At 44.9% G+C, this 12,836-nt stretch overlaps 1 protein-coding gene across 3 annotated transcripts in view; it reads right to left on the bottom strand.

The window, feature by feature from the left end:
• Positions 1 to 12,836, bottom strand: part of RIF1 (replication timing regulatory factor 1) — a 57,623-nt gene that overhangs the window by 1,876 nt on the left and 42,911 nt on the right. For all 3 annotated transcript variants that reach the window (XM_056534426.1, XM_056534428.1, XM_056534427.1), the window contains exons 30-35: positions 10,357 to 12,836; positions 9,962 to 10,099; positions 9,017 to 9,094; positions 8,639 to 8,754; positions 1,689 to 1,842; positions 1,495 to 1,603 (exon numbers count right to left, since the gene is read on the bottom strand). The exon at positions 10,357 to 12,836 is cut by the window's right edge and continues 421 nt beyond it. In XM_056534426.1, the coding sequence (XP_056390401.1) occupies positions 1,495 to 1,603; positions 1,689 to 1,842; positions 8,639 to 8,754; positions 9,017 to 9,094; positions 9,962 to 10,099; positions 10,357 to 12,836 (3,075 nt within the window). The remainder of the gene's footprint in view (positions 1 to 1,494; positions 1,604 to 1,688; positions 1,843 to 8,638; positions 8,755 to 9,016; positions 9,095 to 9,961; positions 10,100 to 10,356) is intronic.

The raw sequence follows: 12,836 nt of genomic DNA, 5'->3' as shown, positions 1-12,836 counted from the left end.
GTCTGCCAGGTACGTACTAAAATCACCTTATGGTGGAGAACCCCTTTATTGCAGCTTAAAAGGAAAGGAAGCATGAAGTGCTCCAAAGTCTCCTGGTAGATGGATGCATTGATCCTGGACTTATTGAAGCACAGTGACCAACACCAGCAGATGACTTGGCTCCCCAAATCTCAATATTTTGAGCTGTAAGCCATAATCATCAAAATTATGACAAATCAGGGCTTTGCATGTAATGAGTCTCATATTGGTTTCACCTTTTAAGTTGCATTACTGAAATAAATTTACTTTGCACGTTATTCCAATTTTTCAAGTGTCACCTATACTTACCTAGTCCTGCTGCTCCATCTGTAGTGACGCCTCCTCGGCATGATTGACAGCCTGCGTCTACGCTCTGCTACTTCTGCTTAGGTAGAGCTGTGATGCAGTCTGTCAATCATGCCAAGGGGCGTCCCTACGAACAGAGCAGCCAGACTAGGTAAGTATAGCTCCCTGCTCAGGGGACAACTTACAGGGCCAACCGGGGGACCTTTTCAAACTTCATATCCTTGGAGAAGGTGAGGATGAAGATTTTACAATATAGAACGCGTTGCCAAGAGTTAGGCTGGGTTCACACCACGTTTTTGCCATACTGTTTTCAATACGTTTTTCTAAAGAAAACCGTATGGCAAAAAAAAAAAACAGATGGTAACGGTATGGGAAAAAGTAAACAGTATGCATTTTTAAAAGTGCATACAGTTCTGTCCGTTTTTATTTAAAAAATATATATATGTTTAGGATGCAAATGTGCAGGTGCAAAGTAAAAACCGTACACGGTTTCCCGTATGGAACTGTATATATGTGCGTTTCCAATTTACGTCCATGTTAAAAAAACGTATGCAGTTGCAGTATGGTTTTTAAACCAGAGACAAAACCGTGGTCAACCACAGTTTTGACTCCAGTTTAAAAACCGTACTGCTACCGCATACTTTTTTTTTTAACCATGGACGTCAATGGGAAACGCGCATATATACGGTTCCATACGGGAAACTGTATGCGGTTTTTACTTTGCACATGTGCATTTGCATCCTAAAGTCCCCACCCAACACCCCTCCCATTAAAAATGGACAAAATTATGAAAAACGTAGTGTTTTCTAGAGTGTAAACAGATGAATTGTGGAACATCTGACGGACCGAGTACCTAAAAGTAGTCAGAGTTGAAAAAGCCCCGATGACTATAATTTCCCCTATTCACACCTTGGAAACTCTACTGCTTAATGAAAATAATCCAGCACCTACAGCAGTGTTTCCCGACCAGGGTGCCTCCAGCTGTTGCATAACTACAACTCCCAGCATGCCCGGACAGTCTTCGACTGTCCGGGCATGCTGGGAGTTGTAGTTTTGCCACAGCTGGAGGCACCCTAGTTGGGAAACCCTGACCTACAGTTTGGTCTTTAACCTGGGCTACCAGCAGCTATAGCATCCATAATAGTTGGAAGGAGAGAACAGTCACATTACCCGTCTCGATCTTCTCTTCATCCGCCGACATCGGCTTCTCGTCGACACCATTTAGTGGTTTCTCTGCTTCATCCAGAACGGCGAACTCGTCGTAACCTTTAGTCTTTGTCTAGGAGAATAAACAGGTGCGCGTTTAATGCAGGTCTAGGCCCAACTATCAGGGAGTTCTATTTACTTCCGGTTTTAACCCTTACCTGCTGCTCATGGTAGACCCTTAGGGCTTTCTTCACTGTAGAAATCTTCGGAGAGCGGATGGGCAGAGTTTTAATTTCACAGGGGGTCATGGTACTAAGATCACCAATGGTTTTAATGTTTTTGGCACGGATCAGTTGTCCTAAACCTCTTGCCCTACGGAATAAAAAGAAAAGTTTGGAATCTCAGGCAACGTGTGCAGTGGTCGCTTTATTACGAGAAGCAAAGAAGTGTATTGGAGACTTGTTGGAAAGGAGACTAATTGCCGCCGCTCTTTAGCTCTTTCTGGCTAAAATGGCAGGAGTTTCTTACAGCTGGTAGTTTCCTGTTTAAATGTCTGGCTAAGAAAGTCCTGTGATCACAGCAGCATTAGCTCCATTTCAGAAAAGCAGCGTCTCACTCTCCCCAATGTAAAGAACAAAAGTTGTGTGACAAGAGCAGTGTGAAGCTACGTAGACTGGGGAAATGCTGTACTTTCCACCCAACCTTTTTTCACATTAGGTACAGGGGTGTGGAAATTTTTATAAAAAACTACTTGTCCACGGGACTAAAATGGAGCAAAATCTACTTGTCCCTCATGACGATCCACTTGTCCGGCCAATTTTCGCTTTTACACTCAAATTTTTTCCTCCTCTCCCTATAATAGCCATAACTACCTACTATAATGACACCTTTTAATTTTTCAATAACATATTCTGTGAACCAAAAAATATATATTAGGTGAAGTGAAAATGAAATAGTAAAAGATAATTTTGCAGATTTGGTGGTTTTCTTTTCTACACCATTTACCTTGTGGTCAGATTCATACTTTAGGCCGCCTGATTACAGAGATACCAGATTTACACAGTTTGCGTCATGTTTTACTAATTTAAAAAAAAAAATAAAAATTCTGAACTTTTTAGAATTTTTTAAATTGCCATTTTTTGACCCCTGTAGCTGTATTTTTTTTTTTCGCATACCAGGCTGTATGAGGGCTCATTTTTGTATCGGTACCATTTTGGTATTGATCTGACTTTTTAATCACTTAACTTTTTTTTCTGGGATATTATAAAAATTGCAATTCTGTGGTTTGGTATTTTTTTACATTTACCATACGGGATACATAATGTTATATTTTAATAGGTAGTACAATTACGCACAAAGCGATCCCAAATATGTTTATTTTTATTATGTTTGCATGTTTTTATATAGAAAAAGGGGGTGATTTGAAGTTTTAACATGGAAGGGTTAATGAGTGTTTTTTAAACTTATTAAAATTTTATTTTTTTTTTACACTTTATTCATCTGTATGAGGAACCTAATGATTCCTCCTGTAAGTGTAATAGAGTTCTATTGAACTCATTGATCTGTGTGCTCTGCGATCCATTGATGGAGCCTGGTCCAGTGGGCGTCGGGCGATAGGAATTCCACATCCCTGGGGTAGCGTGAGATACCGTGATTTTTTTAAAATTAGTGTAAGAAACTCCGTCCATTCCAGCAAGAAAAAAAAAAAAAAAAAATAAGAGACTTAAAGAGCTGCAGTAATTCAAGTCTCCTTTCCCAGTAAGTCTCCAAAATGCTGCTTCTAATAAAGCAGACCCATTGGAAATGAGGCTTTAATTACTGCAGCTCTTTACATTTTATTTTTCTAGCTGAAATGGCATGAAATGAAGTTTCTTACACAGCCGGTAGATTTCCTGTTTGGATGTCTGGCTAATAACTTCCTGTGATCACAGCAGCATCGATTCAAGAAAGCAGTGCATCCCACTCTCTCCAATGTGAATAAAGGTTGGGTGGAAAGTACAGCATTTCCCGAGTCCACATAGCTCACACTGCATTGCCACCCAACTTTTTTTTCTCATTGGGAAGAGAGATACACTGCTTTCTTGAATCGATGCTGCTGTGATCAGAGGAAGTTATTAGCCAGACATCAAAACAGGAAACTACCAGATGTGTCAAAAGCTGTAATTTCAGCCAGGAAGATATAAAGAACTGCAGTAATTTTTTTTTTTTTTATCAGAAGTTTTTATAAAAGTTTTTTTTTATATAAAACAAACAGCAAAAAAAAAATAAAAAAAAAAACAGAAGAAAAAACCCATAAACCTAGAAAACCCATCCCATCCGCACAGAAATACCGCCCCCCCCCCCCCCCCCCCCCCCCCCACACACCTTACAGATAAGGACAAAAGTAGGAAGGAAGGTCTGGGGGGAATCTGTTCAGCAGATAAATAGGGGTCACTTTACCAATACGCCTTGAAACTGGATAACCTGTGCGCCTCATAGTGGTAAACTGTGCCCACCCTTTAACTGTTGAACCTACCTGCGATGCTAAAAAAGTACAACCAAGGATTTGGTATGGACAGGTCAACCGCCTCTTTGCCACGTTGTATTGTTTCAAGACACATCCTAGCCAACTTGCCATTCCAAATAAGCTCTGAAACAAGGACTGAATTCTTAGAAAATATTTCATAGGAATCCTGACAGGGGTATTATGTAAAATGTACAAAAACTGAGGCATAAGAACTAGAGATAAGCAAAGTTACCGTGATTCGATTCGTCCCAAACCTTGCAGCTCAGCCATTGTTGACTTTAGCCTGCATAAGTTAGTTCAGCTTTCAGGTTCTCCGGTGGGCTGGAGACTTTCCTAGGACTGTATCCACCTTTTCCAGCCACCGGAGCACCTGAAAGCTGAACTAATTTATGCAGGCTAAAGTCAGCAATGGCCGAGCCGGGAAGTTCGTGACGAATAGAATCACTGTAAATTCGCTCATCTCTAATAAGAACCATTTTAACTAGGTTAGGTTAGATCTACCAACCATGGAGAGGGGAAACTTACGCCAAGTAGCTACGAGAACCACGGTCTAGCAACGGGATAAGATTGAGAGTAACAGTGAGGGAAGGGCAGAAACACACACCCAGATATTTAAACTAACTACAGGAAGGCCAACCCTAGCAATAACTGGTACAGAAAGGAGGGGGTCAAGGGGAAGGCTCATGGACTTGTCCCAATTAATAGATAGGCCGGAGTAAGTACCATACATTTCAAAGAGGGCAAGGAATGCGCAACATCTCAGAGGATGAGGAGCATGTCATCTGCATAAAGGGCAATACATTCCTCTAGGTCCCCATAACGAAAACCTCTAAATTCTGTGGAAGCCCCAATGAGTTGCTAAGGCAAACAGAAATGGAGATAGGGGATACCCCTGGCGTGTACCACAACCCAGGGGAAAAGAATGGGAAAGCAAACCGTTAGCCCAAATTCTAGCATGAGGAGCAGCATACAACAATTGCACTAGGGATCGACCGATTATCGGTTTGGCCGATCATAACCATTTTGGGCATTATCAGTATCGCCAATTACCTTGCCAATAAGCCGATAATGCCCCGCCCCCTCTCCCCCGATTGTACCGGAATATCGGTATAAGTTATCGGCTATCGGCCCTAACTTCCACCGATTATCGGCATCGGCCCTAAAAAACTGATATCGGTTGATCCCTAAATTGCACCCATGTTAAGAACCTGGGACAAAATCCCATGTGACGCATGACGCTCCACAGGAAATACCACTCAAAGCTGCCAAAAGCTTTGGCAGTGTCGAGTGAAAGCACAGCCCTACAACCAGCACCCTCAGGTTGCAGCTGGAGATTCAGAAAGAGCCTTCTGATATTATCGATTTCCCCAGCATGAACCCTGTCTGATCCCCATGCACCAGAGTAGTAAAGACCCTCAAAAGATGGTTGGCCAGGAACTTCGCTATTAACTTATCAAGGCACAGTAGGGAGATTGGTCTATATGAACCTGCTGAGAGTGTGTCCTTACCGGGCTTCAATAACAAGACTATGATGGCCTCCAACATAGACACAGGCAAACACTCGCCCTCCACAGCAGCCTGCAAAACACCCAGCAACCGGGGCAACAAAACATCCTGATATTGTTTAAGATACTCATTAGGGAGCCCATTGACACCCGGTGACTTCTCGGAAGGAAGGCCCCCAGCGCACTCTCTAATTCCTCAAGAGTAACAGGCTCATCTAGAAGGATCTCTATGGGTCTGCGACAGCGCCGGGAGCGAGATACCAGAGACAAACTGATCAATAGCAACCAGATCATGTGTCAGTTTAGAGGAATACGTCTCCTCATAGAAGGAAACCAAGACATTCAACATGTCCACATCATCCTGGACAACAGTCCCGGCACTATCACAGAGGCAAGGAATAGAAGAGGACCCCTGCTGGGCCCTAATAGTAAGTGCCAGCAGTCGACCCGTACTCTCGCCACTCTCACGATAGCGCTGATGTTGAAAGAAGTGCTTGTTATCTGCCATCTGCAATAAATGTGAGTCTAACAGAGACTGTAAGGACTGACAATTATCTCTAGCCAGGTCAGAAGGGTGACCTAAAAACTGTTGTTCTGCCAGGAGCACTTGCTGCTGTAATGAGGTCTGGATCGCCCGTTCTTAGATTTACAGGTGGTAATATCCCTGATAAAATTGCCCCGTACATACACCTTTAAAGAATCCCTACTGAGGGGACCTGAAGCCAAAAAGGATTCAGTCGCCTCAGAGAACCCCACAACCTAGGATGAGAATTGAAAGGGAGCTGAACAAATACAGGGGAACGATCAGAAAGATTACGGGGGAAGATTCTCCACCGACATAACCAGGGGAAAGACCACCTCATTGCCCAGCGCGAGATCAATACATGAGAGCGCACCATGAGTGCTAGAATAGCAGGAGTATTGCACCTTAGTAGGATTACGTCTTCTCCATAAATCTGCCCACCTCCTCCACAAACCTAGCCAGACTTTTAGAACCAGGAGTCCCAGAAGGCAGTCTGTTGCAACAAATTATTGAAACCCCAACCAGCGGAGCATCAGGCGGAGAGGATAAATAGGACACCACCCTGCACAAGGCATCGCTCGAGTATGGGGGGGGGTTGGGAAAATCGAGAGCAACCAGCACACACAATGCCTTTATGGCACTTTTAATTGTACAAACAAACCTACCCTCCGGGTCTATAAGACTGGAAGTACAGGCAAATAAAATGTTTCTATGAATGCGCACACTTACACCCCGGGCATGTGAGGAGAAAGTGGCGTGGGAGGTGTGGCCAAACCACAGTTTATTCAGCACATGTTTAGTGTCACTTGTCAAATGCATCTTAGTGGGAAATGCACGCTTAGTGGGATCATTGAGGCCCCTTACATTCCACGCAAAATATAGAAAGGACATCAGGCAGTATATATAAACACCCATAGAACATATGATCAAGAATATAGGCAATAAATGAAAACAACAACATAGGCACAGGAGCACATTCAAAACCATAGGACCTAGATATAAACCAAGGCACAGGAAGCCCTAGGCAGGATCAGCACACAGTCCGCACAGGAACTTCAGGTACAGGCGAGCCGTATTTGCGCCTCATGAATATTCAGCCATTCCACGGCGCCACAGAGGTGTCAAACATATGAGTGGTTCCAAAGGCGACCACAGACGAGCAGGGTATAGCATAGAGTACATCACATTCAGTGCACGCAGGAGTCTCAACATCTGTAAATTTAGCTCGCCTCTTTTGAACTTCAGCCGAAAAATCCCATAAGATAGATACGGCTGCGAGAGAGAGAGATAGAGAGAGAGATAGATAGAGATATAGAGCGATAGAGATATAGAGAGATCGAGAGCGCGTCTATGTCACTGGCTTTGCAGAGAATTATATCTCTATCTTTATATAGTGTAAAATGCGGATGAGCACAGCTCGTGGTGGGGCCCCAGGTGGGAGAGGACGAGTCGGCACCCTGTGGGCATGCTCAATAGCAAATAGGGGCGTCAAAGTCTCTTTTCCAAATGTAGTAAGGAGCCAATACTTAAAAGTATTCCCCAGGGTCACAACCCTCGACTTTTTCAGGGACACCCACCAGGCGCACATTGTTCTCCATATCATCAGATTTGGCGGCAAGTGCAGTCTATTAATCACATGAAGCATATATCTCTTGAGCGGAGGAACTTCATCCTCCAGATCCCCCACTCTTTCCTCAACCGCACTAACCTGCTCAGAAACCTTTTGCATATCATGGCGGATAAGGTTAATGTCCTTACGCAGGCCGCCCAGTAACATTTTAATATCAGTGTTGCCTTTGGAGACAGCCAAAAAGACATCTTTCAAAGTAGGCTCAGCAGGAGTAGATTGGGTACTTAATGTAGCAGGCACCACACCAGCAACTGAGGTGTTAATGACAGGGAGCTGAGCAGCCACAGCAGTGATTCCCAGCAGAGGATACAGCAGCAGTAGGCTTAGCAAGGCCATCAGGGGATAGTGCAGCACTGGTAGAGGAGTCCCCATGAAAGGCAGATGGCACTCCAGTAAGCAAAGGGTTAATTTCAGACTGACCTGCAGCATCAGGGCGTTCAGGCCCACTTAACAGAGCAGAGGGGTCCGCAGTCATAGAAAAGACGGGGGCCCCGGCCAGCCAGTCCCATCCTGCTCCTCCTCGCTCCAATCATCCACCGGTGCTCGCGAAGCGCTGCACCCGCTCCGCAACTCCCAAAACCTCAGGAAAAGATGGCGCCGGCTCCCCTTGCATCTCTGCCTCACATCCTACTGCGCTCCCTGCGTCCGCTTGTTGCGCCTCCGCCCGGCCATCCTGACACCACAATGTTCTGGGCACCTTCACCCACAGGTAGGCAGCGATTAAGGACAATAACCTGGCCTGATGTCCAGGATAATAGAAGGATGCTCAGCAGAGCTCCGGACCGCACGTCTGCTTACATGCCGCGCTAAGCCACGCCCCTTGTACCGCAGTAATTTCAGTCTAATTTACTGTCCTACACAGGATGAATGGACTCTGCAGTTCTCAAGTGCATGATTCTAGATTAGAAACTTGAATTTATACACTTTGCTGTAAATACTTAGATTTTTCGGAGGATTACTAGAGGAATGCTGTTATTAAAAATCCACATCCACGGACCACTTACCACATGTTGGAGGTAATCTGGGGCAATATGACGTCTATAGGAGTGGTGCAGTTCATCAGGGCCGGGTAGACGCTTTCTTTTGGAGAAGGCATGGATTCTTTTGTCATTTCTGAAATCTAAAGAATATCTATAGGTTAGTGAAATGTATTAAAAAAAGAAAAAATAAATAAAAACTATCCCAGAAATGTAAAAAAATAAATAAAATTTAAAACAAATTTAAAAATATAAAGTAATAAAGCACAGCAAATTAGTAAGCTAGAAGAAGATTACATGGATTGTCTAAAACAGACATTTGTTTTCAACCCCAGCTCTAAAGAGTTGTACCCAATAGACATCGGCCGCCTTCACAACACAGAGCATTGCACATCGGCAGCTTACCAAACTTTTCTTTGAGCTTTTAAATCCAAGTGCACGAGCTCCGGGTGACACAAATCCCTTGGTTGGAGTGGTGATAATCTGTAGAGTAGAAACATTTTACTAAATCACTTCATTCCATTGCTTTTAAACTATATAAGTCAACACGTAGGTCAATGTTGGCCACAATAGAAATGTACTTGTCCTCTTCATGCATTTAAAAAGGGTACTCCGCTGCTCAGCGCTTGGACCAAACTGTTCCGAGCGCTGGAGCCGGCAGCTCGTGTTGTCATAGCCCCGCCCTCTCATGATGTCACACCCCGCCCTGGCGGGGTGTGATGTCATGAGAGGGCGGTGCTATGACATTATGAGCTCCCGGCGCCGGCTCCAGCATTTGGAACAGTTTGTTCCAGACGCTGAGCAGCGGCGTACCCCTTTAAGGGGGGTACACCAACCCTATCCAAGGATAGAGGATAAGAGGTCTGATCGTGTGGGAACCGCCGCTGGGGACATCCACGATCTTTGCTGCGGCACCCCAGACATCCGGTGCACGGAGCTAACTTCGATTTGTGATGGATGGCTGGCGATGCGGGGTGGAGGCTCATGGCATCACGGCCACGCCCCCTCAATGCAAGTCTATGGGAGGGGGCGTGACGACATCACGCCCCCTCGCACTGACTTGCATTGATGCTGTGTGGCCGTGACGAGCGGGGGTGACCAAGACGCTCTAAACGAACGCCGGGTGCAGCAGGGAGATCAGACATCTTATCCCCTCTCTCCTTTGAATAGGGGATAAGATGTCTAAAGGAGGAGTACCCCTTTAAAAAAAATAAGAAAGCACCTACTTCCATCTTCAACCATGAATCAATGCTGAAACTTGTCCGACTAGGGATATCTGACTTGTAAACTTTGCGAGAAACCCAACAGTGCCTATAGATGAGTAGACCAGGACGAGGAGGCAACACTTACCTTTTGCTGATTGTTAGTCAACATTTTTAGGCTTCTAGAAGAAGGGGAGGAACTATTTCTAACAACAGGGCTTCGGCGATCAATATCATCTGCCAGGCCTTCTTGATATATCGGATCAGCAAATGATACTCTCCGTATCTGCAAGGAAAAGTGTAAAAGTTACAGATCTATCGCTATAATGGAGTCAATTCATTCTCTGGTTCAATCATTCACCAAAATAATCTTCTGATCTGTGTCTGGGACTTGTCAAGGGATTATAGTGAGCAAAACACTTGGGCTTAATCAACCAAAAGAACCAGCAAAAAACTGGGGGGGGACGGGGGGGGGGGACGGGGGGGGGGGGGGGGGAACGGGACAATACAGGGAAAAGACCACCAAAAACTGAAGCTTCTTACCTTATTGACTGGAGAGGGAGAATCTATTTCCTGCTGCCTTTTCAGCCCTTTCTTTAGAATACTTGTAGAGGGAGACGCAGATGGAGACCAACAGAAGCTCCCACTTGGGCTATCGTTCGCTATGGCCATAGAAGTCAATCCTTTAACTTTTGGTGGAGAATCTATGATGGCACGTCCATCACTAAGATACTCGAATACCATGTTCTCATTAATTTTTGATGCTTCACTTTGTGCTGTAGCAGTGCAAAGACTTTCTTCCCCCTTTTCTCCACCAGGTAGAATATCTGAGACCGCACCAGGCTGAACAGCATCAACATTGTTTGGCTCTTCAGAGACTGCCTGTCTATGCTCCTCAGATACGGATTGTGCATGCTCCTCAGATACGGATTGTGCATGCTCCTCAGAGATGGATTGTGCATGCTCCTCAGAGATGGATTGTGCATGCTCCTCAGAGACGACCTGTGCATGCTCCTCAGAGATGGATTGTGCATGCTCCTCAGAGACGACCTGTGCATGCTCCTCAGAGATGGATTGTGCATGCTCCTCAGAGACGACCTGTGCATGCTCCTCAGAGACTGTTGGCGCATGCTCCTCAGAGACTGTTGGCGCATGCTCCTCAGAGACGACCGGCGCATGCTCCTCATTTTGAGCATTCATGTCCTGCAAATCCATATCTTCCTCCATGTTAACAGAACTGGTCTCATCTGCTGGGATTATTGTTTTGTCTTCAACCTTCTCAACAATCTCTGCATGGTCTTCTGCAACTTTTGCACCCTGGACCTTCTCAATTGTTTCAGCTTCAGTGTTATTTACTTCTTTACCGCCCATCTCCTCTATTACATTCTCGGCATTTCCCAAGTCCTCTTCAGGCTTCCCATCCACTAGGCTGCTCGCAGGTTCAACATTTACCTCTAGATCAAAGGTTTTATAGCTGGTTGTCTCCTGATTTACTTCGCCAACCTCAATTTCTTCACCATTTTCACCATCTTTTTTCACAGACTCCTCTACTAAGACCACAGATTCGGACTTTGCTTCCTTCGGACTTCCCGCCACCACAGTTTCATCCGCAGGCATTTCAGATGAAGTCTCAGAGTCCTTAAGTGTTGCCGATGGGGCAAAAACTTGTGTTATTTCATAGGTTTCACTGTTACTGTCACTTAAAGGAGCAATGGTCTGCTCTTGTTCCGATTCTGTATCAGATTTGATCTCTCTAGCAGACATGAAGAACACTTGCTCATTTGTTAGTGGAGTGCTGATAGCACACGGCCCAGAGAACGTGGTGTCATTCAGCTGTATCGTGGACAACATTTGCATCTTGTGGTTCTTACCCTCAGATTTCAAGCCTTTAGTGGTCGACTCACAGCAACAATCACAATTCCTGGACCTTCTTACCCTCTTACTCCTTTTATGAGGACAATCGTGTGACGTGTTGTCACTTTGAGAGCTTTGAAAAACATCAGAGACAGCGGTGGAGAAGTCTCCGGCGGTGGGTTCAGTCATAAGACTTACCATAGCACTACTAACCTCAGTAGAGTTTTTAGAAAGGTCGTAGGTTTTGTTTCTGTTGGTCGCATCCAATTTGGAGTCTAGTTGAGTGTGTCCATCGAGCTCCACCTTTGAATGCAGTGTAGAGTTCTCCAAGACTATCGTATACGTCTTATCTATCTCTGCGTTTGCTTTTTCCACTTCTCTGCTATTTAAGGAATCTTCAGGGCGTTTGGAAGAAAGTTCAACTTTGGTCTTTGAGCTTTCATGCTTGTCAGTGCTTTTTGGTCGCCCCCTTCTCTTCTTCTGGACAGAACCTTCCAGAACTTCTGAATTATCAGACTCTGAATTGTCCACAGCCTGTAGGGATCGTCTTGTTTTATAACGGGAACGAACGGATGGTTTCTCTTGACTGTCCTTGCTAGAATTGGAATCTGGAAGTTCCTCCTTACTTTCAGCCTCATCTTCAGGTTTCCTAGGAACATTCTGGTCATCTTCACCTTCACTTTTTACCGGAGTTTCACTCTGTTGCCTTTTGGCAGTGTCTCGTGCAGGCATAGTCTTTTTTGATTTTGGCTCCTCTTTCGTTTGGCTTCTTTTTTCCGATTCATTCTCATTTTTAACAGTGTCTAATATTTCAGACTGCCTTCTGGACGAGCGTCTCAAGGAAATCTGATTTGTGAGAGTTTTTTGAGGATTGGCTTTATTATGGACTCTATCGTCTGTGTCTGGCGGAGTGTTTTCCTTGGTGTCCACTTTACTCACTGCTACAGTTTTTCCTTTATCAAGCTCCTCAGTCTTTTCAGTCACCTGTGAAGGTTGAGAATCTGGCACAATGTCACTGTCTTCCATCTTGTCACTTACATTCACAGACTCCTGGTTATCTTCAGATACGTAAATCTTACTTTCCGAGAGCTCAGCCGAACGTGACGCTCTCGTTTCCCTCTTAGACGCAGACTTTGAAACGTCATTCTGGTTCGGTTTTGTTGCTGGGG

Source organism: Hyla sarda, chromosome 8 (assembly GCF_029499605.1).
Source record: "Hyla sarda isolate aHylSar1 chromosome 8, aHylSar1.hap1, whole genome shotgun sequence".
Lineage (NCBI taxonomy): Eukaryota > Metazoa > Chordata > Amphibia > Anura > Hylidae > Hyla > Hyla sarda.
Note: the sequence above shows the minus strand (reverse complement) of the source record. Positions and strands in the feature narration are given on the sequence as shown.